General features: G+C 44.1%; 1 protein-coding gene across 5 annotated transcripts in view; it reads right to left on the reverse strand.

Annotated features, from left to right (window-relative positions):
• Positions 1–4,387: 4,387 nt before the first annotated feature.
• Positions 4,388–25,723, reverse strand: part of PEG3 (paternally expressed 3) — a 28,272-nt gene continuing 6,936 nt past the window's right edge. The window contains exons 3-10 of one of the 5 annotated variants that reach the window (XM_037150628.2): positions 21,280–21,365; positions 18,513–18,992; positions 17,898–17,981; positions 16,586–16,894; positions 16,392–16,501; positions 12,878–12,980; positions 11,997–12,086; positions 4,388–11,649 (exon numbers count right to left, since the gene is read on the reverse strand). In XM_037150628.2, coding sequence (XP_037006523.2) covers positions 7,787–11,649; positions 11,997–12,086; positions 12,878–12,980; positions 16,392–16,501; positions 16,586–16,894; positions 17,898–17,981; positions 18,513–18,906 — 4,953 coding nt within the window. In that variant the 5' untranslated portion in view covers positions 18,907–18,992; positions 21,280–21,365 and the 3' untranslated portion in view covers positions 4,388–7,786. The remainder of the gene's footprint in view (positions 11,650–11,996; positions 12,087–12,877; positions 12,981–16,391; positions 16,502–16,585; positions 16,895–17,897; positions 17,982–18,512; positions 18,993–21,279; positions 21,366–25,723) is intronic. The other 4 variants (XM_053671967.1, XM_053671969.1, XM_053671968.1 and 1 more) reach the window with 4 other exon arrangements.

Raw genomic sequence — 25,723 nt, forward strand, 5'->3', positions numbered from 1 at the left:
TCCAGCCAAGACCTGCACCACCTTCCTAGGTTTCATAAATTTGCCCATTTCGACAGCAGCCACTGGGACCTAGAGTAGAAAGGAAAGCCCATGGCATACCATCCTTTTAATGCGCTATTGAATTCAGTTTGTTAGTACTTATTTCCCTTGCTATATGAAAATAGTGAAAGTAGAGTGTTCCTTTAAACCGTTCAAAAGCTGAAATGGCATAAAATGAAGAAATAATTATCTTAGAACACATCTTGCACATAGATACACAAAATAAGTAAAGATAAAGCACAGATGCCCATAGACATGGTTCAAAGCTATGATGGCTTGATGCTAACATGCTGAGTGTAGTTCCCAAGAAAAGAGCTTGGTTGGGCCACTCTTGCTGTTTGGGGCATCTGCTGCCTCTATAATGGCTCATGCAAAACAAACTTTGGCCCTGGCCAGGTAGCTCAGTTGGTAAGAGCATTGTCCTGATATGCCAAGACTGTGGGTTCCATTCCCAGTCAGGGCACATATAAGAATCAACCAGAGAATGCATAAGTGGGTAGAACAACAAATTGATGTTTCTCTCTCTCTCAAATCAATAAATAAAAATTTAAAGAAAAACTTTGTCATGTGGCTTTAGAATTCTTTTAAAGGTCGAGTATATTCTCCCACCTCAGGTGACTTGGTTTGGCCAATAGAGTATCACTGGGAATAGTGATGGTACAAGTTCCAAGTGAGGTGCAAGAGGCCTTGTGTATTTCCACTTGTTCTCTTGCATTTCTTGCATCACCATAAGGAGGTAGGCCACTAGTCTCAAAAGGATGACAGACATGTAGCTAAGTCTCCTGCCCGCCCCCAGCTAGAAGTAGCTGTTGTACCTCATAGCCAGGCAACCCCTGGACATGTGAACAAGCCTAGAAAGACAAGCAGAGCCACTTAATCAATCTTTAGCTGATCTTAGATATGTGAGAAATAAACACTTATCGTGTGTCTGAGTTTTTGTGCTTGCTTGTTATTCGACATTCCTATGACTGATAATTGTTACAAATGGTACAAAAGTGATATATGAAGCATGCAGCAAGACTAAAGATATTGTAAAGAGGCTGGTGGGCAGGAAAAGGAGAATCTACATCCAGAACAAGTGTCTGTTTGATTGAAAATAAAATGTTGCTTTTTGTATGGTAAAAGGAGCGGGGCATGATCAACCTGTCCCCAGATGTCTGCCTGGTGGATATAGTACCAGTCTTGGCTTCCTTCTCACTCATGTCTTCCTGAGGCAGGTAGGGCAGTGGTTGGGACTTAAACCCAGTAAAGAATTTGGGTGGTGTAACTAGGAGATGCATAGCCCAGTTCTTGGGAGCTGGCTTGACTGCAGACAAAATGTTATATTTTAATTGTTCTTCCCCTTGCAGTGTCCCATTCCCCCAAGAATTAGTGTTTGTTTAGATGCAACATCTACTGGTCCTTGAAAAGTTTGTGGTTTTTTTAATCAATAAAAGAATTATCTATGTAAAATGCTGCAGGTCCCATTGCAGAAGATGAGGGGGAAGGCAGAAGTGTTATATATAGTAGTGCCCTACCCCAAGGGTCTCTGCATTCTGGTGTCTGTTTATAAACTGTTTCAAGGAGGTTGGGACTCTAGTGTGGGTGACATTACCCACCTATTTCCAACCTAGACTTTGACTTCTTTTGTTATGTAAATCATTTGGGGAGCATCACACCCAAGAGTCTGTGTCAGAACTCCCTGAGGATCTGATTTCACCAGCCATGCTTCCTATAAGAAGTGACCCCCTTTTCAGTATTTGAGTTCCTTCCATCACCACAGAGATCAGAAAACATTTCAACCATCGGCACCCTACTCAATTTTCTCTGGTGTGGAAAGGAATTGGTGAAATGAGTATCTTAATGTGTTTGGAGCTTCAGTGTCATGTCAGTCTTTCCAAGTCCCCTAGGTACCACCATTCTGACCGTCAGAATCCTGTTTCCCTAGGGCCACCCAAATTTTTCATAGTAGGAATAGTGTGAGGCTATGGATTTGGCTGCAGAATTGAGGTGCTTGTAGATATCCTCATAAGCCTCTGATTTAGACATTCTTTCCCTACAGGGGTGTACAACATTTTGGTATCTCTGGGCCACACTGAAAGAAGCGTTGTTTGGGCCACACATTAAATACATAAACACTAACGAAAACAGATGAGAAAAAAAAAGGTTTTAAGTGAATTTACAGTTTTGTGTTGGGCCACATTCATAGGCATCCTGGAACACATGTGGCCCACAGGCTGCAGGTTGGACACCCTGCATAGTCTTTGGATTTGTCTCTGACAGCAGCTATTCATCCCAGAAAGCAGATGACTACGTGATAACCAATCACAGGCAATAATTAGGTATCTTACTTCCACATGCCATGGTCTTCTAGTTTCCTATCCCAAGATCCAATATTTAATTGAAAAAAAATTCTCTAGTATCAATTTTTATACTGGTTTCTTTTTTGAAATTGAATTTATTGAGGTGACATTGGTTAATAAAATTATATAGTTTTCATGTATGCAATTATACACTACAGCATCTGTATATTGTTTTGTGTGTTTACCACACCAATCTGTATCAATTTCTATATTAGGGCTCCTTTGGGTTACAAATAACTAACTCTGGCCATGAAAATAAAGCCAATAAGAAATAGATTGGGTCCTGGCTGGTGTGGCTCAGTAGACTGAGTGACCGCCTGTGAACCAAAGGTCACCTGTTTGATCCCCAGTCAGGGCACATGCCTGGGTTGGAGGCCAGGCCCCAGTATGGGCACAAGAGGCAACCACATATTGATATTTCTCTCCCTCTCATTCTCCTTCCCTTCCCCTCTCTCTAAAAATTAAAAAAAAAGAAAGAAAGAAAGAAATAGATTGGGAGCGTACTGGGTGGCTCAGAGAATCAAAGGAAGAGCTAAACAAGCAGGCCTCAAGAAGCACAGGCTACCAGTGCAGCTCAGGCTACCTGTGTGACAGAAATGAGTAAAGGTCAGTGCTGACATTGGAATAATTCCTGTGCCCATCTGTTCAGGGAGCCTGAATGATACCCAGCTAAGTCTTTGGGCAGAGTGCTGTGGTGTTCTCACAAAATTGAATAGTCCCAGAAAGGGGAAGGGATTTGGTGCTGGTAAAAGCAGCAAAAACTACAGCAAAACAAAACCATCTAATGTGAGAGGTGGGTAATAATAAAGATGCAGGAGGATGTAGGGAACCCAAGGATTCACATGGCACTGGGGTGGGTGAGCCACAAGGGACCAAGCTTCCCTCTGGCATGTGGCCTTATTCCAGGATTGTTCATCAGCACACCCAGCCACAGCCTATATGAGCATGCAGGTAGCCCTTACTCTGAGTCTGGACACTGGGATCCCACGAGTACCAATCAGCTGAGGCCAGGGATGGATCAAAGCTCATGGAATAAACATGGTGGTGTAGGAGTAGTTTTCTCTGCAACAGGTTCAAGTGGAGGAATTCCCAAGAGTGTAAGTGCTAATCAGGCAACTCCCAATCTACTTCCTTCATTCCCTTAATCTACTTCCTTCCAAAATGTACTCTTTAAGGAAATCAGTCATAAATGAGAACTGACCTTCTCACCATGACCTACACTGATGTTCTTCTCATAGGACCATCCAAGCTGTGACCAGAGTTGGATGCCACAAGAGATAGCCAAAGTAGACTGGATCTTCATTGTAATATAAATAAGTTCTGAAAACATAAAAGAACGTAGGACTCTGCCATTGTCAAATCCCATAGGAACAAAATCTAAATTATATATGGTGCAATGCATAGCCATAGCCAATGGTTATCCAGTTAGCAACCTGGAAAACCTCTGGTCATGTTGGAATTATAAGCATATTTAAAAATTACCTACCGATTACCTGGGATGATAATCTATCAAATTTCCTGAAATGTTTCTGGTGGAGTTCGGGTTAAAAAAGAGGGAAATGATACCTTCTAATCACAGGCAAGATTTAGGAATACAAACTTTAAAGAGATGCTTAACCATAATGTTAACATTTTCATGTTAAGGAATCACTCTTATTTCTTGAATCTCATATTTAAATAAAAATAAAATTTTAGATGGCAACTCAAGTGACTGAAATATGCTTGTGGTTATTACCAGGTTTAAAAATGCTACTTTTAGCATTTTTAATTTCATAAATGCAGTTCAAAATGTGGAATCATGTAGCGTTAAAAGCCCTCAGAATTGTTGAAATATGTAATACTGAAAACTGAAATAAGATTTGTGAGGCAGACTTTAAGGCCTAAGAGGGCACAAATATTCTGGATGTGTAATTTTAATTAAAAAAATCCCCACTATATTAATAACCCAAAACTCTTAAAATAGACAAAAGAGACTGAGAAATACCTTATTTTTAACTTTACTTTTATTGTTGACACTATTACAGATAGATATAACCACAACCATATTAACAAACCAAAAACCTGTGCACAGAAACAAGATGAAAAAATATCAAGATGTTAATTAACCACAGCCTTTGGATGATGAAAATATGGATGAGTTTCTCTTCTACGTCTCTGCAACTTCAAAGGTTCTATAGTGAACACGTTCTGTGTTTATAATGGGAATACATGTAATAAAGGTGCCTTACCAAACACTATGATAAAGACTATTCAAGGAAACAAAGACAAAAGATTTAACCATAATCCCATAACCACACCACTATTTCTTAATTATTTTCCAGATTTCTTCCCATCTTTGATTCTATGCATACTTATCATTAATGCCCTAACAATCAGACAGGTGTACAGACAGAATTTAACAGGAATTAATTGTTAGGTGCTAGGAATATGGGTGACTTCCTTCTACTTTACTGAATCTCCCCAAGTTTTCTATGATATGTATTATATTTTTAATGGAAAAATACATACATAAGATTTAATACCCAAACACCAAACATCATTCAAGGAATTCGAGACAAAATACTTAACCATAATCCCACAATGACAACACTATCTTAATGATTTTTCAATTTTTTTTCAATTTTTTCACCTTGGACTTTATGCATACATATTCAACACTCATAATCACAAGCTTGTGCACTGAAAGAAAACAGGACACAGATCAAGATGTTAACAGTTGCTGGATGTTGGGAATATGGGTGATTTTTTTCCTTTCCCAATTTTTCCTTTGGGTACGTATTGAGCTTGTAATGGAAACACACATAATAAACTTTAGTTATCAGAACACTATTAATAAGGAACGTTAAGATGGAAGTGTTTAACCATAGTTCTACAAAGATAACATAACATCTATTTTTGAATACATGTTTTGACAGTTATAATCATAAAGCTGTGCACAGAAACAAGAAACAATATACTAAAGAGTGTATGTCTTTGGATGGTGGGAATGAGGTTTTTTTCTTCCCTTTTTATTTTCCAAGTGTCTGATAATGAGTTCAAATTATGTTCACAATGGAGACATGACTATAAACTTTTTAGTAACACTACCATAAGGAATATCAAGGAATTTAAGAAAATAATGCTCAACTATAAGCCTACAACAAGAACAACACAACAGCTGTTGACTATAAGCATACATTTTAAAACAGTTATAATTGCAGTATAAATATAATTCTGTGTCCTGCTTTTTCCACTTAATATTCTGTAAATATATTTCCACATTACTACATAACTCTTCATGATTATCATTTTTAAACAGCTGCGTAAGAATCACAGATATGTTCACTTAATCATTCTCCCTAATTGTTTGGCATTTAACTTGTTCCTAATTTTGCACAGACACAAGGTTGAAACGGACACCCTGACATTTGGCAAGTTGTTTTGTGAAAAGTTCCTACCAGTTCATTCTACCAGCAGTGATGAAGCCAAGCTCACCCAGCGTCAGCAATGGCTCGAGACTCAACAGCCCTCCTCGGAGGCAGCACCTCACTGCTTGTTTTCCTGGATGTCCGTTTCAACCAGTCTCTCAATGCAGCTGCCCTTCACCTACACCACGCCATCCAAATGGCCCCTTCTAAACTGCCCAGGACATAGCCTCACTGACTTGTCCTTCCAATCTGTTCCTGACATTCCTTTCGTCTGCTTTCTCACTCTCCGAGGTCTGCTGCTGTGTTGGGACTCCCTTTGGCTTACTTGATTCATCTCTGTGCTCTCAGCCCAAAATCCCCCAGGACTTTGGGCATTACCAGCAGCTCTGACACTCTCCTCGAGCCCTAACGGTGCGGATCTAGGAGAGTGAGATTGGGTACATTCCCAAGAAAGTGTATTAATTTTCTTGTCCAAATTATCTGCTCTTTTGCTCACTACTTCTACAGATCCACTTTAATTTTTTTTTTTTAAGTTTTGAATTTTCCAGTCAACTCAAAGCCCCCACCAAATGTCTCAATAGTCATTATGTGAAGGGAAGCAAAAAGAACACAGGTGGTCCACACAACAAGATACAGGAAACCACAAGCTATGAGGCCTATGAGTGGAAAACTAAGGCAAATGGACCAACACAACACTGATGGATAGCTCAGAAGTACTTAGGAGGGCTGAAACAGGAAGGAACAGATGATAACAAATTAATTAAGGCTGCTGGGGAACCTGAGTCCATGTTAAGCTTGGTCTGACTATAAAGTAAGCTTTAAAAAAAATGCAAGTTAGACATGGGATTGAGGGTCAGAGAAGCGAGGACAAGAATTAAGTTCAGCAATAGAAAGCTCTAAGGATACTAGCTCCTGGGCACCCAGGTGCAAACTGACTCATGGCAGTATATTCTAACGAAGCTACACTGCTACTTACTGATCACTTAAGGCAGGAAGCGCACAAAGTAATGAGGGAAGTTGTTACCTGCATCTTTATTTACAACATGAAGGCCTCTCCCTATGCTTCTCAACCTCCACTAGGAACTGCCTTGTTCTAGTAACGGTTGCAACCCACTCTTTCAAAGGCAAAGAAGCAACATTTATAGGGGAAAGCTTGGGCTTTTGTGAATTCACTACTGAATAACCACACTTAAGTTGGTTAAAAAGTTTGCATGAAAATCACTTCAAATGTAGCAAGGGATCAATCAACTTGGGTCACAAAAGGTCAATCCACATAATTCAAAGGCTTAGACAGCATTAGGCTCCAAAGTGTTGGTGTAGACAGATGGTTGAGAATGAAGGCCAAAGCACTTCTCTTTTGAAACAGCACAGAGTAAAAGATTATTTTATCTTCCATGCCTACACCCTTACAAGAACACTTAAGAGTAAGGAATAACACACAATTACTCAAAAATATACTGAAGGGGTTAAAATAATGCACAATAAATCTTTCACAGGATCTAAGAGGCTTACAAATATATTCTAATTCATTGCTCATTTCTTCCACCCCACTCCCTGCCAAATCAAAGCATTCCAGGTACTTCTGCACAGTAAACTGTGACTATATATCACATTGAATCCAAATATTTGTGATCACCGTTTTGCTATGATTTGCTATTTTTTATAAATCCCAGGAAAATTATGTATAGGTTATAGAAGTGTCATTTACAGGTGGCTGGGGCTATTTCTGCAGTCTCAGAACCTCCTCGGGCTTTCCCTCAATCTGACTACTCGGATGAAAGGTAAGGTACGTGCTGTGGTTTCCCACATGCCCACTGGTGTTGGATGGGGACAGTTAAGGCAGATGGAACCTCCACCACCTTCAGTTCCTTTCCAGTCCAAGTTGTCTGATGCTAAAAGCCAAGGCAAGCTTCCTTCCGACATTATTATGAATTGGTTTGAATTCTCTGTGAGGTTTAAGTTCCAAGTAAAGGTTTTCCGATCTTTACACTTGTGTTCTCAGCCAGTATGGTTATTCTGGTGCCTAGCAAGAGACAGGCGGTCACCAAAGAGCTGCCCACAGACATCACATTTGAAATACTTGTCATCAGCCCTATCGTGGTCACTAGTGCTGGTGCTGGCATGTTCAGTGTAGTGTGAGCTTTCCCCATAGACATTGCCAGCCTCAAATATGATCACCCTGGCATGGGTCTTCAGGTGCTCACCATAGGCTGAGTTGGAAGTGAAGGTTTCTCCACATTCCCTGCAGTCATAGTATGGTTCTTCCACTTCAATCTCTTGATCTTCACCTTCTTCTTCTGGGTCTTCAATCCCTGCACCATCTGGCTCATCAGCGTCACCCTCTGGCTCTTCAGCCTTTCCCTCTGGCTCTTCTGCTCTCTCTTCTGGGTCTTCAATCCCCACCCCATCTGGTTCATCGGCATCCCCATTAGGCTGCTCTGCCTCTCCATTGGGTTGCTCTGCCTCTCCATCCGGCTCTGCAGCCTCCCCGTCTGGCCCTTCAGCCTCCCCATTGGGCTCAGCAGCTTCCACATTGGGCTCAGCAACCTCCACCTCTGGCTCAGCAGCCTCTACCTCTGGCTCAGAAGCTTCCACATTTGACCCCTGGATACGCAGAACTTCTCGTGGAACAAGCACATTGGCTTCAACTTCCTGGGCTGCTGCTTCTTCCTCTTCAAGATGAAGCTTCTGATGTTTGGTGAGAACTGTGTTATGGATAAAGGACTTCCCACAGTCCTTGCACTCATAGAATGGTGAATCTCTTTTGGGAGGCTCAGTAAGAAATGAAGTGTGAACGAAGGAAGCCCCATAATCATAGGGTTCATCTTTCTCATGAATTCTCATGTGATCCCTCAGGTCTGCCTGAGTGAGGAAGGATTCTCCACATGTTTCACATTCATAGTGCTCTTCAGCCTGACCTCTCTGTGACTCAGTGAGGGATAAGCCTGGACTGACAGCATCTCCACTTCTTTGGCCCTGTTCCAGTGAATCCTCTCCCATATGAAGTGCCAGGTGTTCATTAAAGACAGAACCGTGAATGAAGTCTTGTCCGCACAGTTGGCACTGAAGAAACATTGCTGTAGAAGGATTCTTCTGCAAGTCATGAAACCTCTGTGGGTTAATGACCAGAGGTTGCATGAAAGGCTCATCATACCTCCTCTGTCCATAAAATGGATCTTGCTCATGAACTTTCTGATGCTCAAAAAGGAATGAGCTATGAACAAAAGACTCCCCACATGCCGGGCATTCATAGAGCTGCTCTCCAGTGTTATCTCTCTGATATTCACTGACGGAATGAGTGTGAATCACAGAATGTGTGTACTCACGAGCGTCAGTGAGATACTCTCTATTATGAACTTTCTGATGGTCCTTAAGGTCTGCGCGATCTGCGAAGCCCAGCCCACAGTCCTTGCATCCATAGATTGTATCCTCAGAATCATCCTGCTCATCCTCATCCTGCCTATCCTCCTCATCCTGCCCAGGCCCATCAAGGCTTACAGAGTCTCCAGACAGCTTCCCCCCATGGAATTCTTCTTGGGCATAGATCTTCTGATGTGCACCAAGGTCTTCAGTGGTAGCAAAGCGTTGCCCACGACCCTTACATTCTTGCTGCGCTGGCTGTTGAGAGTAACCTATCTTCACTGGCTGTAGAGCATCACCTGTCTGTGCTGGTTGTTGAGCATAACTAATCACCACTGACTGTTGAGCATAACTTGTCTGCACTGGCTGTTCAGCATAACTCTTTTGGGGGTCAGTGGAAGCTAAGCTGCGAATAACAGATCGTTCATAGTTTTGGCTTCCAGAAGGCTTCTTTCTATGGTGAATCTTCTGATGCTCAGTGAGGTCAGAGCTACGAACAAAGGACTCTCCACACTCTGGACATTCGAAGCATTTCTCTCTAGGGCGAAATGTTTCAGGTTCACCAAGAGGTAGGGAGTGAATCACCGAGGTCTCAAAGTTCCTACGCTCAATGTTTTTCTTCTTAGCATGAGCCTTCTGATGTTCATGGGCATTTGAGTTGGGAACAGACGACTGGTCTTCCTTCTTAAACTCACTGGTTCCCTCTCCAGTAAGACTTTTTGGAGGTTCAGTATGGGATACACTGCGTATAACTGAGTTATTTTTACCCTCTCCATAAGGGCGCACTCTGGCAGTTTTCTGTTGTTTATCATGAAGATCTGAGATGTAAATGGAGGACTTTCCCTTCTCACTACATTCCCTTCCACTGAGACTTTTGGGAAGTTTGAAAGTGGCTATGCTATGGATAACAGACCTCTCATTCTTCTTTTCTTCAGAGGCCTTCTCTTCGGCATGGACTTCTGGATGTTCCATGACACTTGAGCTCTGAATGGTAGACTCCGCAATCACTTTCAGTTTACTGAGCCCCATTGCACTGTGACTTTCCTGTGCTTCAGCAGAGGCTAAGCTATGAATAACAGACCTCTCATTTGGTTTCCTCTCATAGACATTTTCTTTAGTGGGAAACTTCTGGTTGTCATCAGGGTTAGAGCTAATGGTGAACGCCTTCTCGTCTTCATTTTCAGGTGGTCTTGTTATAGTATGACTCTTCTGAGATTCAGTGAAGCGCACACTATGAATGACAGACTTCCCATAGCCTCTGCTTTCATAGAGATTCTTTTGAGAATGAATTTTGTGACTTTCACCGAGGTCTGAGCTTTGCCTAAAGGTTCTCCCACCATCTTTAAAGTCATAGAACTTCTCCTCTGAGTAAGTTTTCTGCCGCCTTTTAAGGGACTGACCTGGAATAAAGGTTTCCTCACATACTTTACCCTTCTTTTCAAATAAGTTTGCTCTAGTGTGAATCTTCTGATGTTCTTTCAGGGATAAGCTGTGACGGAAGGTCTCCCCACACACCTTACATTCGTACATTTTCTCTTTAGCATATATCTTCTGAAACTCCTTAAAGGTTGGGCTGGGCTTAAAGGTTTCCCCCTGTTTATCATCTTTGTCATCTACCCCATGGGTTTTCTGGTGCTCAATTAGGGCAGAACTATGAAGGAAGGTTTCCTTACACACCTTACACTCATAGAATTTATCTTTCCCATATATTTTCTGAAGCTCACGGAAAGTGGGGCTAGGCATGAAGGGCTCCTCATATTCCTCATCATTACATTCTGTGAAATACCCCCTAGAGTGACTTCTCCGATGTTCAAAGAGAGCGACACTCTTATCGAAGGTTTCCCCACACTCCTTACATTCAAAACGCTTCCCTCGGGCATGACTTTTCCGAACCTCACTGACCGCCACACTATGAAGAAAGGATTCACCATACTCATAGAGATTCTCTCTGGTGTGCATGATCTGATGTTCAACAAACTCAGAAATCACACTGAAAGCCCTCCCACACTCATCGCACAAATAAGGCATCGCCCCAAAATCATGCAGCTGCGACCCAGTGAAGGAGGAGGAACTAAGGCTGCTCGTGCTCATGGGTTTTCTCATGTCACTACATTCAAAGGGTCTCTTCCTTGGGCTGCCTCTCTGATCATGAATGGCACCATTCCCATCTGTGTCAAATTGATAGCGCCTTTTTCTTTCAAGAATTCTCTTTTTGGAAACAAGGTCTGAGCCACAATTAAAGCCTCCCCTAAAAGCATTCCCTTCACAGGCCCTCTCCTGAAGCAATGACTCCCTCTTGTTGAAGGTAACATCTTTCCAATCACGATCTGGCCTTGTGGGGAACCTCAGTGACCGATCATTAGAGTCCCTCGCCCTTCCAGATTTGGAATTTCGTGAAACGTTATTGATGAATTTTTCCATTATCACCCCATGGGAAGATTCATCTTCACAAATTCCCCGGCGAAGGGTTGACTTTTTGGTTTCGGGCATGGTTTTCAGACCTGAAAAGAAAGAGCAAATGTAAATACTCCCTAGGTCCTGTACGTGTGCAAAATAATAGCAGGATTTCTCTGATGGCAGTGTGAATATAAATTGTTAAAGGTCCATCAGTACAGCTGGTCCTCCAGTAACATCGTTTCGTTCACCGTCGTTTGATTTTACCACGGATGAGATGCCGTAGGAAGTTAACTCTGTTTACGTCAATTAGCCTACGGTAAAACTGGTTTTGTTAGATGTTTCATGTAAAGTCGCACTACCTATGGGCATTAAGTGAGGACTCACTGTATGTATACATAGTGTCCTTCTCATTGATTAAAGTGGCCACTACGCATATCTGCCTAGTGCTTACCTCGACTGGCGCCTGGGTAGCCACTTCTCTTTGACCTTGAATGGCCTTGTGTCATGTGGGAGTGGCCATCGTCTTCGGCAAGCTGAACCCCTGTTCACGATAATACGACAGCTCATACTCAAGTAGGGGACCAAGACTCATCACCATAAATTGATGTCTGTCTTTCTTTGAGCCACTAAATGTGACATAGCCCATATCCAATTCTTTGAATGTCTTCTATTTGCAGTCTCATTTCTTTACTGCCACTCTAATCTGAATTTTAATTAATCTTCCTGACTCCACCTACAAATCTGTGACTAGACATTCATGTGTCCCTACATTCAGTGCATCCTTTTCAGGCTTCACCTTCTCACAACCACCTGCTAAATCTTCACATGCTTTTTCACTGGCCTCCATGGTTTTCCTCCTACCTTGCACCTCTTCTTACCCCACCTCTTCTCCAGATACTAGAACTCCTCAAGTCTCTGCTGCCTTACACAACACTCTCAGTACGGTTCTCTCTTCCCAGCACCAGACCTGCAGAGCCAACTGCCAACTATGGCCATGCTGCCTACTGTCTTGCAGGACAGTCCAGACTGGAGCTCAGGATCCTGTTCTAGGTGTATGTGTAAAAATCTCTGCTGTTGCCAGTCCATAAAAGTATCAACTCTTGTGGCAAGCGCCATCTCTCTGGTCTTTCCACCATGTACAATATGGTCTTCACCCACAGCCAGGACGATTTCTTAAAAACACAAATCTCCTCATTTACTCTTCTGATTAAAATCTTTTAAAGGCTTTTTATCACCTTTGAAGACAAATATATTAATACTGACTCTCATATCCTGCAATTGAAAAGAGTAAGGTGACTAGATGCCCCAGTGATGGGAGGAGCAGCAGCTTACCCAGCGAAAGCAGCTTCCTGTAGTTCTCCAAGTTGTCCTGAATCGGGTTCTGAAACTTCCTGTCCTCAGTGATGTCCAAAACGTCCTGGTATGATCCCGTATCCTAGAATGGCAAACACAGGCCTCTCAGAGAGTCAGTTCCCATGGGCAGCCAAAGAGAGAAGAAGAATGCTGGCAACACAGGAGCCACACACACAGGTGTGCAGAAAGTGCTCACAGCGTCTGGGACTCCGAGTGATCCAAGCCAAGTTTTACTAGGGACCTACTTTGTACCTACCTCGGCGCTATACTCTGAGGAAGATCCAAAAGACGTATGACATATATTCCTTGCCCTCATGCAGCTTATAATTTGGTTGGAGAGAAAAGACTCATGAAACAATCAGAGAACAATAAACAATCAAGTGGGGTACAGATAATTAGTGCTAAATGGGTTTCGTGGAGGGACAGTTCATGGTGGGCTGGACTAGGGAGCAAAAGTTTTGCAGAGGGCCTTGGGTGGGGCTTTAAGTGGTGGGTAAGATTCTGACACAGGGAGAAAGGGGGCTGGTGGGAAAGCTTCAGCAGGCTGAATACCATCTATGCATGGCGCATGCAGGGAACAGAAAGAAAACGTGTTTTAGCAGACATCTGGTCAGGAGGTGTGCCTTAAACCTTTGCTCCCCAGCCCCTGTCCCCCTGCCACTCTCTTGCACACACCTCCTTTGTACAACATGGCTACACAGTGGGCTCCTCTAGGTTAGGTACAGGTTCCAAATAACCCAGAAATCACTTAAGCACTGAGTGTTTTCATTCTATAGCTGCCTTTTCTCTTTTAATGGCTACTTTCCTAAAAAGAACTATTAAAGTCCCTGCATTACTCAGGAGAGTCTCCTGTGCATAACCTTGCAGAATGCTTTCTTATTGCTGCACCGGAACACGACTGCTTTCAGAGGGTGCCAGTCCTGGGGAGTATGGCACCAATGCCTGGAGACAGACTGCAGGAGGGAGATGGTGCCGTAGGAGGCCCATGGACTTTGGAGCTAGAGAAAATTAGGGTTCAAAGAGGACTGCACCATTTCTGAGCCATGCACCAAAACTAAGCAGAGCTTCAAAAATGAAACTCTAGGTTAGGGGCAAGAATTTCTAGGACAATAAACGAACTAGAAAAGCTCAGGGGGCATTGCAAACTTGGCATAATGAGCACCCTGTACAGCTAAGTCACATCATTTTTGTGGTTAAGATGGCGAGTTCCACAGCACAAGTTCCACTGTGCTTGGTTTTGCAATAACAGTGCTTCTTCCGGTTCAGCCCTAGTTTATTATAGGTAAGATGCACCTGTGAGGGAGGAGAGGGCCAGAGCTCCTAACTTAGCAGCTGGCAGAGAGCAGATGAGGTCAAGAACTTGGGGGGCTGAAGGAATCAGAGGGGTCACCATCCCTGGTGTTGACAGACCAACCCTAAGGGCAATGGCAAAAGGGAAGGGACTTTTTTCATATCTTTGTCTCCATTTGCCTAATCTAAGTAAAAAATGTACATTAAATTTTGAAGGCTACTGTTCCTATGAAAGAAAAATGATGCTTTGATGTCAAATCGATAATCTGTGGCAAGCTCTAAAGCAGTTTGTTCACTTTGTGTTTGTAATGAACAATGGTACCTAAATTTGCACAAGCTGCAATCAACTCCCCTATTCATAGATGCTGTCCAGAGAACCATTAAGAGATTCACATGTAATGCTAAAAGGAGATGAGAACTTCTTGTTTTGTACATCTCCAAAATGTAGTTTATATCTTTAGCTGCCGCTATTTCTACAGTACTGAGTTAGCAGGAATCAGTGGACTACACAGACATGGGGTCAGCTCTTTACAGGCAAGGCCGGGCATTTGAAAAGCAACATGAAACAAAATCCAACTAGCAATCTCCTATCATCTTCTATTCATAAAAGAGTATTTTAACACCTCTCCAAATAAAATCAGCCACATTTCCCACTTCCCCACAGATCACTGAACACTTCATCACCAGCTCACAGACCATGATGGTCACAGAATGTGACACATTCATACGGGGGAGGCTTCTTTTTAAAAAATCAAGTTTTAAAGTTTCTACAATGAACATTTTTATGTGGATTCCTAAATTTTTGGTCAATTTGGTTTCTCCAAATAGAAATCAAAATTTGTGACAAACTGAGTGAGCTACAAAACTGAGGGTATTTCCCCCAATACAACAGACATAACCCACATTCAGGCTTGGAGGACCTGGGTCACCTCTGACCCCGCCCATCTGCTATGACCCCCTCCCATGTGTTGCTGCTGCAGAAGCTCTGCTTTCAACACCTGGATACTCATCCTCATACTCATCTGTAGGTCCTTGCCCACCTCTAAGACAGTGGACAAATGACGGAGTTTTCAGGGTAGAATTCAAGGCCCTCCACCATCTGACCCATCAAATACATCCTGCCGCAGGAACCATTATTCATCCACCTCAGAGCCCCGGAGACAGACCTGCACACTTTGCTGGCCTAACGGAGGCCGGGGACCCGGCCCATTCACACTTCCAGGCCAGCCTGAGCCTCATGCCCTCTGTGTTCTAGTCAGTCTAGCTTGTATTTGCTTCCTGCTTCAAGGCCTTTACTTGGGTCTTCCCCAATGCCTAAGCTCCCCCTGACCCCATGCTGCGGCTGGCCAAGGGCTCTAACCAATCGGCAGTCAGACACACTATTTATATGGAGGTTTATTTGTGCTGATTGTTGTAAGACTGAAAGCCTCCAGAGCAAGGGCCTTGTCTTGGTCACCTTCATACTCCACACGGCCTGACCTAGGCGGGTGCTTGAATGTGAAAAGAGATTCAGGCAAAGCCCTGTCTCTCTGGTAGCCCTCCTCCACGCCGCCGTGTCACGAGTGACCTTCCTTCTTCCTTAAGGGTCAGCTCAAATCCCACGTCCTTTCCCCGTGTTTCCCTAGCGCACCGCCTCGTACAACGACTGCCGTACCTGCCGGCATCACGCGCGCGCCTACCTGGTGCCAGCGCTGTATCAAGCACTTCATGCACATGTGTGAATCTCACTTACTCCTCACTGTACCCATTTTACAGATGAGGGAACTGAGATTCAGCTTAGTTAAGGCAATGATCCCAGCCCGCACAGCTAGCAGGTGGCAGAGCTGGGCTTCAAACCAAGCTCTTGTCAGCTCCAGAGTCTTTGCTCTCTCTCACCAGTCTGCCCTGTGGATTTGCAACTTCTCTGACTCCCAAACTGAGGGACAGAAAGTTCTCCAGAATTGCTCTGCTTCCCTGGCCTGCTAGGGAACAGCCAACATGACAATCTACCGAGTGACACAAGAGCTGAGAGGGAGAATTCCTCTGATTATGTGGATGAATCAGGAAATAGGTAATAGTCGCCCTGGCCACTTTTCTCCTCTGGGGACAGGCCTGGGATCCTTTCAGGGAGTGACTGGGGCTCCGCCACCCAGGTGGGAAAGAAAGGCATCTCTGCCATGAAATGAAGACAGCCTTTTCCGGAAGAGAGGAAACCTAAGCATACCTGGGATTGCGACTCATATTCCATCAGGAAGTTCCTACGTCTGCGACCTCTTTCCATTGCAAACGTTGTTTTCTCCATCATAGGAAGGGAAAGATCCCGCTGAGGAAATCCTGGGAAAGGAAAAGCATCCTAAAGGAAAAGGCCCTGCACCCCGTGCAAGCACATCAGGGAGCAGGTCAGAATGCGGGACTTACTCCTTCTGGGACTCCTGGTGTATGGCCAGCGCTCTCGAAACTCCAGGTCCCTGCTCCTGCCCCTCCGGTCCCACCATTCCCGCAGCCGGTCTCGCTCCAGCAGCCAGTCTCGTTCCCGCATCCGGTCTCGCTCCCAGGCCCGGTCCCAGTCCCGGTCTCTATCCCAGTCCCGGTCACGATCCCATTTCCGGTCTCGATCCCAGTCCCGGTCCCAGTTACGATCCCAATCCCGGTTTCGGTCACGATCCCAATCCTGATCACGGTCACGGTCACGATGCCAGTCCTGGTCCCAATCCCTGTCCCGGTCCCCTGAGAAAGCCAGACGTGGGAGGAGTGAACAAAGCACTCTGATACATGGGTTCCCTTTTTACACGTACATCCCCAAACCCCATCAGAGAAGAATGCAACCCTTGCTCATGCCTTCAGGAAATAGATCTCCAATTGGGGTCTCCAGACACCCAAGGGTGATCTGGACTCTCCATCAGCCGAGACGTGGAACACTGTTTCTGGAGGCTTCGCCTAAGTGGGGCTTCCTTTAAAGCAAGTCCCAAAGCTTCAGACACTTCTGCCGGGTTCCCCAGTTCCTACACTACCAAGCCCACACCCAGGGGAATGGACATCAGCCCCTCTGCTGTCTGGCTCACCCCGGCAACTCTTAATGTGTACAGTACAAAACACATGCCCTCGCCAAAAGCAATGCTCCTTTTAAGAAGCTTTAAAAATAAAATAGCTTTAGAAGCAAAAGGGTGAACTTTGCCCCTCCTGGGAAAGTGATGGGCACAGCTTGAAATAGCCTACTGCAAGCTTCCAGCTTGAAATACTTCCTTCATTAAAAAATATACATTGTACCTTGGCTGGTGTGGCTTAGTGGATTGAGAGCTGGCCTGTGAACCAAAGGGTCACTGGTTTGATTCCCAGTCAGGGCACATGCCTGGGTTGTCGGCCAGGTCCCCAGCAGGGGGCGCATGAGAGGCAACCACACATTGATGTTTCTCTCCCTTTCTTTCTCCCTCCTTTCTCTTCTCTCCAAAAATAAAGTTAAAAGAACACACACACACACTATATATATACACATAGCATTTCGCTCCATAGTGTGTCTGCTTAGCGTCTGCTTTCGGTATAAAAACGCCTCATTTTGTCATCAGCTAATCGGCATTCCCCTCAGATCTCTGAGCAGAAGCAACTGCCCTGGGAAAGGCCGGGCTGCCTTCACTGGGGTCTAGATGCCCACCGTGCACCTGCAAACACTGAGCAGACTGGGCTGAAGTTTGGAAGTGGCCCCTTGGTCGGCACAACCTGACTGGTTACTCACTGTAGAAATAGGCGGGGCGTGGCGGGGGGGATTCTGCTCCCTTCCGGCCCATGCTGTCTTCATTGTGGATGTTACTGCTGTTGTCTGAGAGGACACCGGACACCCACTTAGTGTTTGACCATCTTTTGCCCACACTCCCACAAGTTCCCCCAAGTGGTGGAGAGGACTGTCCCACCCCACCCCCCAAATAATCCCACCTCCATGAGAAGCTCGTGTTGTGAGCCCATCACAACTTCAAGTTCCCACCATGCCTGGGTGGGGACACTGCCGTAAGCGCGCCTACCTCATCTCCAACTGCGGCCACGTACAAGTTCCTGGGGCACCTCACTCATAGGTCTACGGAAATTGGGGCTAGAGTGCAAGGCGCGTGCCAGCTCCTCACGGAACCCCTGGCACTGACACCCCAGGGTGGTAGGTGGGTGCTTTCTAACCAGGGACACTGGCCGTACCACACGCTGGGTTGCCATAGCTGGAGAGGGAGGCACAACCGGCATATCTTGTGGGCAGAGAAGCCAGGTGCCACTACACACCCTACCACAGGACACCCTCCCACGAAGAGAGTGACCTGCACACGAGCGGTGCCGGGGCTGGGAAGCTGGGGGCACGCAGTCTCACCTTCCGGCTCATACATCTCCTTGTATCTCTCCAGCAGGGTCACAAGCTTTTCACAGCTCTGGGGCCGTTTTGCTCGCACCCAAGGCTTGATCCTTTCGGGGAGGATGGTCAGGTACTGCTCAAGGACCAAGAGCTCCACAATCTCCTCTTTGGTGTGAGTCTCTGGCTGCAACCAATCGAGGCAGAGGTTTCGGAGTTTGATCAGGGTCTTCCGAGGCCCCACAAATTCCACGTAGAGGAAGTTCCGAAACCTCTGATGAAAGAATTCAGAGTCAGATGCGCCTTCTCCTACGACGGCATCCGGGTCCTTAGTCAGGTCACTGTCTAGCTCATACAGATCTGGGGCCCAAGACTTCCTGGGCTTGCTGGCAGACAAGTACTTTGGAGGCAGCATTTCTCTAAGTAAAATTTTCAGTGGAGCAACCAAACATGGGTCAACAGGGAAGACGCAGCAGCCTGTGACAGTCAGTGCTCAGGGACCTGCAGATTGTAAGGAGATACACAAATGTCCCAGAAGTTGAGAAGCAGGCAGTGGTGTGGGGCTGCCCTAAAAGGGGCATCAACAATGCTTTTGTGACGAGGCTAAGGCAGGCAAGAGGTACATAAACCCCCCGGTACCCAGACACAGGACACCGAGTTGCAGGCATGATCTCTGGGCCCCACACAGAGAGTTAATTCTGCTACTAACTGGTTCTGTAACCCTGGGTAACCTAATGTCCTAGAGTCTGTCCCCATATCTGCAAGGAAGAAACAACAGACCCACATCCCTTTTAGAGCTGTGAAGCTCCCATAAGCCAATATACCCAAGAGGCCTCACCACGCATTGCCTGACATAGTGGACATATGAGGACGCTAGCCATTAGTAGAACTGGGTGTGTTTTCTTTTCTTAGCAAAAATGGATGGAGGGCGTTAAGGGACAGGGCCAATCCTGTCATTTCTGAGCATTTCTCCCAGTAACGTCATTGTTAAGGTAGCAGACAACACGTAAAAGACAGACGGCCTCATGACGTGCCAGAAGTGCTCAGCTCCACGGAATATGATGGCAGGAAACTCTCTGCACCTGTGGTGCTGTAGAGACTGGTAAATTCAGTCAAGTAAAATGAAAAATCCAGCTTCTCAGTTGCATGAGCCACATTTCCAGGGTCAGTGGCTCCCGTACTGGACAGTATATAACATGACCATCTCCGTGGGATGTTCTGTTGGCCAGAGCAGCTGTCCAGTGTCTGAATCTGCAGGTGTCTGCCCTTGAACCCAGCTGCAGGCTTGTGTTAACATCATTCCCTTGGTTATCTTTCCTGCGACTCACCTCATCTATCGGGTGTTCCAAACGCTGATTGTACTTAAATGTTAGAGTTAACTTGCCTACCTCCCACAGGAGCTAAAACCCCACCGAAGGGACCAGGGATGACCGAATGACACAAAGCCAGGTGTCCACGCTGAACAGCATGCTGAAGGTGACGTGTGAAACCCAGTTCACAACTGGTTTTAGACACTGGCTTACAGAAGCACAGCAGTTCCGGGGGAGGGAACACCCTGGCTTACCCTCCACGCCACTGCCCCAGAGAGCATTCTCGGGGCCACTCACCCCAACCTGCCCACTTCTCTACCTGCCCCTTCCTGGATGAGAGCACTGGTAGGTCGTACAACGGGGCCTTGCACACTGGTGGGGGGTGGGGGATAAAGTGAAATACTGGTGAGCCCACAGAGACCCTCTGCAGGCGGCAAGGCGACAGCATTCACGTAAACAGCAGGGAGGAGACGGAGGGACCAGGAGGCCCCTCTGTGCTATGCACAGCCTCTGCCTCAGCCTTCCAAAGATGTGCTGTCTGTCTCCAATCAGCCTTCTACTTTGATAATCTTCTGCATTACTTCATTTATTTGCTTAGCTGTCTGAATTTTTATCTGCTTCCCTTAAAAAATGCTCTTTAAGAAAAACTTTTTAGACAGTATAAAAGCTGATTTTCAATCCTGCTTTAACTCTCATGTAACCAATGAAGGCCATATATTCCCTTCACTTACACCATTTTACCTGCCTGTAAGGTTTATCACATACACAGCCTTTTATCACTGGTCAGCCCCAACTGGTATTAAGGAACTGGGGCAGTACAGGGGGAAAAAATCTCAGTTTGGGTGGCTGAATTAACTTGCTTTGGCTTTACTTCTAGAGAAGAAAACCACATGCATCAAAAATGCCCCACTTTTGTTTTCAAAGGAAGGCTAGGAGTTTGAATTGTTCTTTTAAAAAAACGTTTAAAGAGAACAAGATGTTTCAATGATTCTGAGTCTCAAAGTAGACTATCATTTGGGAACAAACGTCGGAGATGCAGTCTCTCGCTCTCCTTGCTGTGGTTGGTGGCACTGTGCTGCCATATACGCAGTCCGCCCACTGCCGCCTTCCTCGGTGACTTGACCCCTCCCTCCCTGCCTGCTCTGTCCTCCCTCAGGAGAAGAATAGAGAGGAGGGCACTAGGTAATACCCTGCTGAGTGGAGGACTTCTAAAGCCAGGGTGAGGGCAAGTGTCCCGGCTCTGGAGCACTGCTGTGACATTTTGGACAATAGCACGATTCTACCCAGGACCTGGCTCAAAGGGACCGCCCCTGACAGGAGCAGAGTCCTCAAAAGCCAGATGCCTGCATGGAAAAGGGGGAGGCCACAGACCCCACACCTGCCCTGTGGCATCCAGACTCAAGACAAAATCCGGGCCCCCTGCAGGACACCAGCTCAGCCTCTCAGAGGCTATGGGACATGCCACACATGCAAATCACCTGTTTGGGAGTAGGATCCGTTCTGGAACTTCAGAACAAGCCACTATCCACAGGAACAGAGTCAAAATGCCAGGGACCTGCAGGTACTTTAAAGGAAGAAATACATGGACAAACAAACACAGAAGAATGTAAGAAGAGTGTCAGAGAATTGATTCTCCAAATGGCTGTGGACTTGGATATTATAAGGGGTGAGGCCTTTCAGATCATCTTCAAGAAAAGGCCAGTTCCCATGTCATAGAAACCAACTAGAGAAAAGAAATAGAAAGCTTTCAAGTTTTCGTTGTGAAACCAGAACTCAAAAACCCGAGGCAAAGATCAGTACTAACTACAGAGCAAACTCACTTAAGAAAGCAGACATAAAAAGCCCTAACACCATCATTAGTGAACATCATCATTCTATAGAATTCTAGCCAATTACAAGGCAAGGAAAACAAATCTGAGGCATAAAGGTACAAAACTATCATTCTTTTATGTAAGACTGTCCACTCAGACTTTACAAATAAATGAATAGAAATAGATCATATAGTAAGGAAATTGTTTGTAAGTGTCCTTAAACGTGTATTATCAATAACAAAATTTTTAAAATAGGAAGAACTCCATCATAAAAATAAAGATTTCATGAAAATAGCGCTGCCCTGGCAGGTGGCTCAGTTGGTTGGAACATCCTCTCCACAGGCCAGAGATGCAGGCTCAGTCCCCAGTCAGGGCACATACAAGTACCTACCCATGAATGTACAAATAAAAAAAAATGACAATATTTCTCCCTTTCTCTAAAATCAATTAAAAAATTTAAATAGCACCTACGTGAATTAAATTATATCGTAATATAAAAGGCAGTAACTAGAGACACAGGATAGTTACAGAAGAGATATAAATCCAGTACGTCGAAGTTTCAAATCCTCCCCCATATTAAACTACCTCAGCTATTGGAATTTCAAAAAATTGTGAGAACTCAACAAGCGCTCTAAGCCGACATGGAAGAATTCCATTTGGATCAATATTCTGAAAATCCGTATGTCAAAAGGCCAGCAAGCCAAACACAAAATTTAAGAAATATATTAATATAATCTTAGTGTAGGAAAGTTTTTACAGTATGATGCCTAAAGAAAGATGAAGTAAAAATAACAAATGATGGTCTTGTCTATACCATCAAAGCCAAAATAATGAAAGAACAACAACAACAAAAAACCCCATTTGCTATTTATAACAAAAAGACTGATTCATTTAAGAATCACAATATGCGTTTACTATACATAGTGGAGTGTGCGGTAGTCTATGAAAATGGCATTTAAAAATAGTAAGGAAATGTATGGGTTATTTTAAGAAATAGGAAGAGGAAAACTAGCCAGTCATTAACTTTGGGGAAAAGAATATAACCTATATAAAAATGCTAAATCTACCATCAAAATGAGCCCAGATCAGTGTGACTCGGTTGGGCATAATAGTCCCACAAAGCAAAAGGTCATTGATTTGATTCCCAGTCAGGCACATGCCTAGTGGTGGGTCCAGACCCTGGCTGGGGTGCATATGAGGGAACTAATTGATGTTTCCTCTCCCCTTCTCCCTCCCTTCCCCTCTCTCACTCAAAAAAAATTTTAAATCAGTCCTAGCTGTTGTAGGTCAGCGGACTGCGCACAGGCCTATGAACCAAAGGGTCCCTGGTTGAATTCCCAGTCAGGGCACAGGCCTGGGTTGTGGGGCAGGTCCCCAGTACGGGGTATGAGAGGCAACCACACATTGATGTTTCTCTCTCTTTCTTCTTCCCTTCCCCTCTCTAAAAATAAATAAAAATTTAAAAAAATTAAAATCAAAATGAAATAAGTGAAGATTACTTTTTAGTATCCAAGAGCAGGAAAGGGCTCTTGTATCCTGATAGTAAGGCCAACCCTGACTTCCTACAAAGACTTCTCTGTTACATTAATTTTTTCCCCCAACAGGCATGTATTTAAAAAACATAAAGCATCAGTAGGTGAAAACTACATATAAGATGTAAAGGCTTAAAAATGTGATAGGGAATCAAGTTTGTTTGTTTGTTTTTTAAAGAAAATATAAACAGGAAAACATGACACAGGAAGCAGAAGAAAATCAAGGGAGGCAATAAAACTTTCAGGAGCAAAGTATTCACCACGTTACATAAAAACCTTCCACATCTCAGGAAGGACTCAGAGGACTTCCTAGCTCATTAATAATATGACTATCTGAACGCAAGGATCTAGTCACAAGGTCATTTCCAACTTCTCTGCCATAAATGCACTCATTCCTTTTCTCAAGAAATTTGGGATGAGCCCTGGCTGGTGTAGCTCAGTGGATTGAGCACGGGCCTGTGAACCAAAAGATCGTGGTTCGATTCCCAGTCAGGGCACATGCCTGGGTTGCAGGCCGGTTCCCAGCAGGGGCCAGTTCCCAGCAGGGGATGCACCAGAAGCAACCATACATTGATATTTCTCTCCTTCTCTTCCTTTCTAAAAATAAATAAATTTAATTTAATTTAATTTAAAAAAAAGAAATTTGGGATGAGAGCAAATAAATTACGATCTTCATTAAATGTGCTCAAGATTTTATGAGCAGGCCAACAAAACAGCTCTCGGTCAACAACATTAAAAAATGAAGGATTTTTAACAAAAACCTTAGAGAAGACAAATCTTAATTAATTACTCTTTCCCACAATGTCAGAGGAAATTCATTTCAGAGTAAAAAGGGGCCTTGGGAACAGAATAATCATGTATGTGTGAAGAAATTAGCATTCTCACATACTGCCTGTGGCAATGCAAATTTTATGGAGGGCAATTTGGCTACTTATCAAAATTAAAAATGTATATATCCTGTCCTATAATTTCTACTTCCATGAATTTAACCCCAGGGATAGACAATGATATACGGTGCAAGAATATATGTATTGAAGTAATTGATAATGGAAAAAATGTTACACCATTCATCTAGTGATTAAGAAATGTTTCTAAAAAGTGAGGCAATTGTAAATAAATGGATAAGAAATGATCTCTAAGATAGTTTAAGTGCAAAATAGGACACAATTGTACGGCATTCGAACAAACTACAAAAACAGATTCACTTACTTGGACATAAATAAAAACCCAATGAAAAGGCTGGAGCTTTGACAAACTGAGAATCCAGTTCCATTGGAAGCATAAATGTACAGGAATACCAAGAAAGGGAAAGACAAACAGCAACTAAAACTTTACATTTTATATGGAAAATTATTTTTGATTGTGAACTTAAAACACTCTAAATTGAAATGCAAAAAGGAGTGGAAGTATCTTTTATAATCATTTATTGTTTTCTGATTTCCCTTTTTGAGTAGTCTTTATAACAAGTTTATAGGGAAGTTTTCTTCTAGCTTAATTTGTGTGCCATATGTTTAAGTACATTGCTACATCCAAAGACTAGGATACCAAGAGGGCTTTAAAAAGAATGATGTAAATCTGTATGTACTACGGTGGAAAGACAGTCATCAGAAATTACTGGGCTGAAAAATACATACACACATGTGCAGAACTCCTGGTGTCTCATTTCAGGGAAAACAACGAATTTGATCAGTGGCTGTGCCTTGTCGTTTCTACATTAAATATTTCCTCGTGTTTCAATGTCCTATTGTCTTTTGTGTTCATAACCAGAAAATAGAACAACAAAATTTTTTGGAAACATGAAACATAAAACATAACATTCTATTAAAAATTCTGTTTTCATTCCAATTTGTTTGATGAAATTTTTTAGTGCAATGGCCTTCCAAGAGCAGGATTTTTAAAAGTCTGATCACATTCAGGGGACAAAGGTAGGGACACACAGGAATCAGGTCCAACTCTGGTCCTAGCAGCCAACAGAGGCCACCAACTCCAAGGGGAGGGAAGGAGAAGACAAATGACGGGAACCAGGCCTGGCTGGTGTGGCTCGGGTGGCTGGAGTGTAGTCCCATCCAACAAAAGGGTAGGAGTTTGATTCCCAATCAGGGCATATGCCTGGGTTATGGGTTCAATCCCTGGCCAAGGTACATGTGGGAGGCAACCAATCAATGTTTCTCAAATCAATGTTTCTCTCTAAAATCAATAAAGATATATTTTTAAATGATAGTTTAAAAATTTATTTAAAAAACACATTTTCAAAATAACTTCAGTAATGAAGTTTCTCTCTACATGGGAGGGGTTGTGGGTTTCTAGCTGCTCTTCCATCTCCAAGACCTGCTCGTAAATGCACTAGACATATAAGCATGAAACGGGGTGCGCAGTATCAGCACTGCACGCAGAGTGCCGTGCATGAGCTGCACTGCTGAAAACCACAGGACAGCGGCACTGACTACTGGATGACAGGGTTGCCATTGTGGTGTGTGCTGCGGCATTTATGTCACTGGAATATTTTTCTAGCACTTTGCTTCTATTTCATAAAAATGAGCAGAAAACAAAAGCATCTCCTCACAATGAGTGTAACCAAG

The sequence above is a fragment of the Artibeus jamaicensis genome, unplaced genomic scaffold, assembly GCF_021234435.1.
Source record: "Artibeus jamaicensis isolate MK-2021 breed Jamaican fruit bat unplaced genomic scaffold, CSHL_Jam_final contig_723, whole genome shotgun sequence".
Classification (NCBI taxonomy): Eukaryota; Metazoa; Chordata; class Mammalia; order Chiroptera; family Phyllostomidae; genus Artibeus; species Artibeus jamaicensis.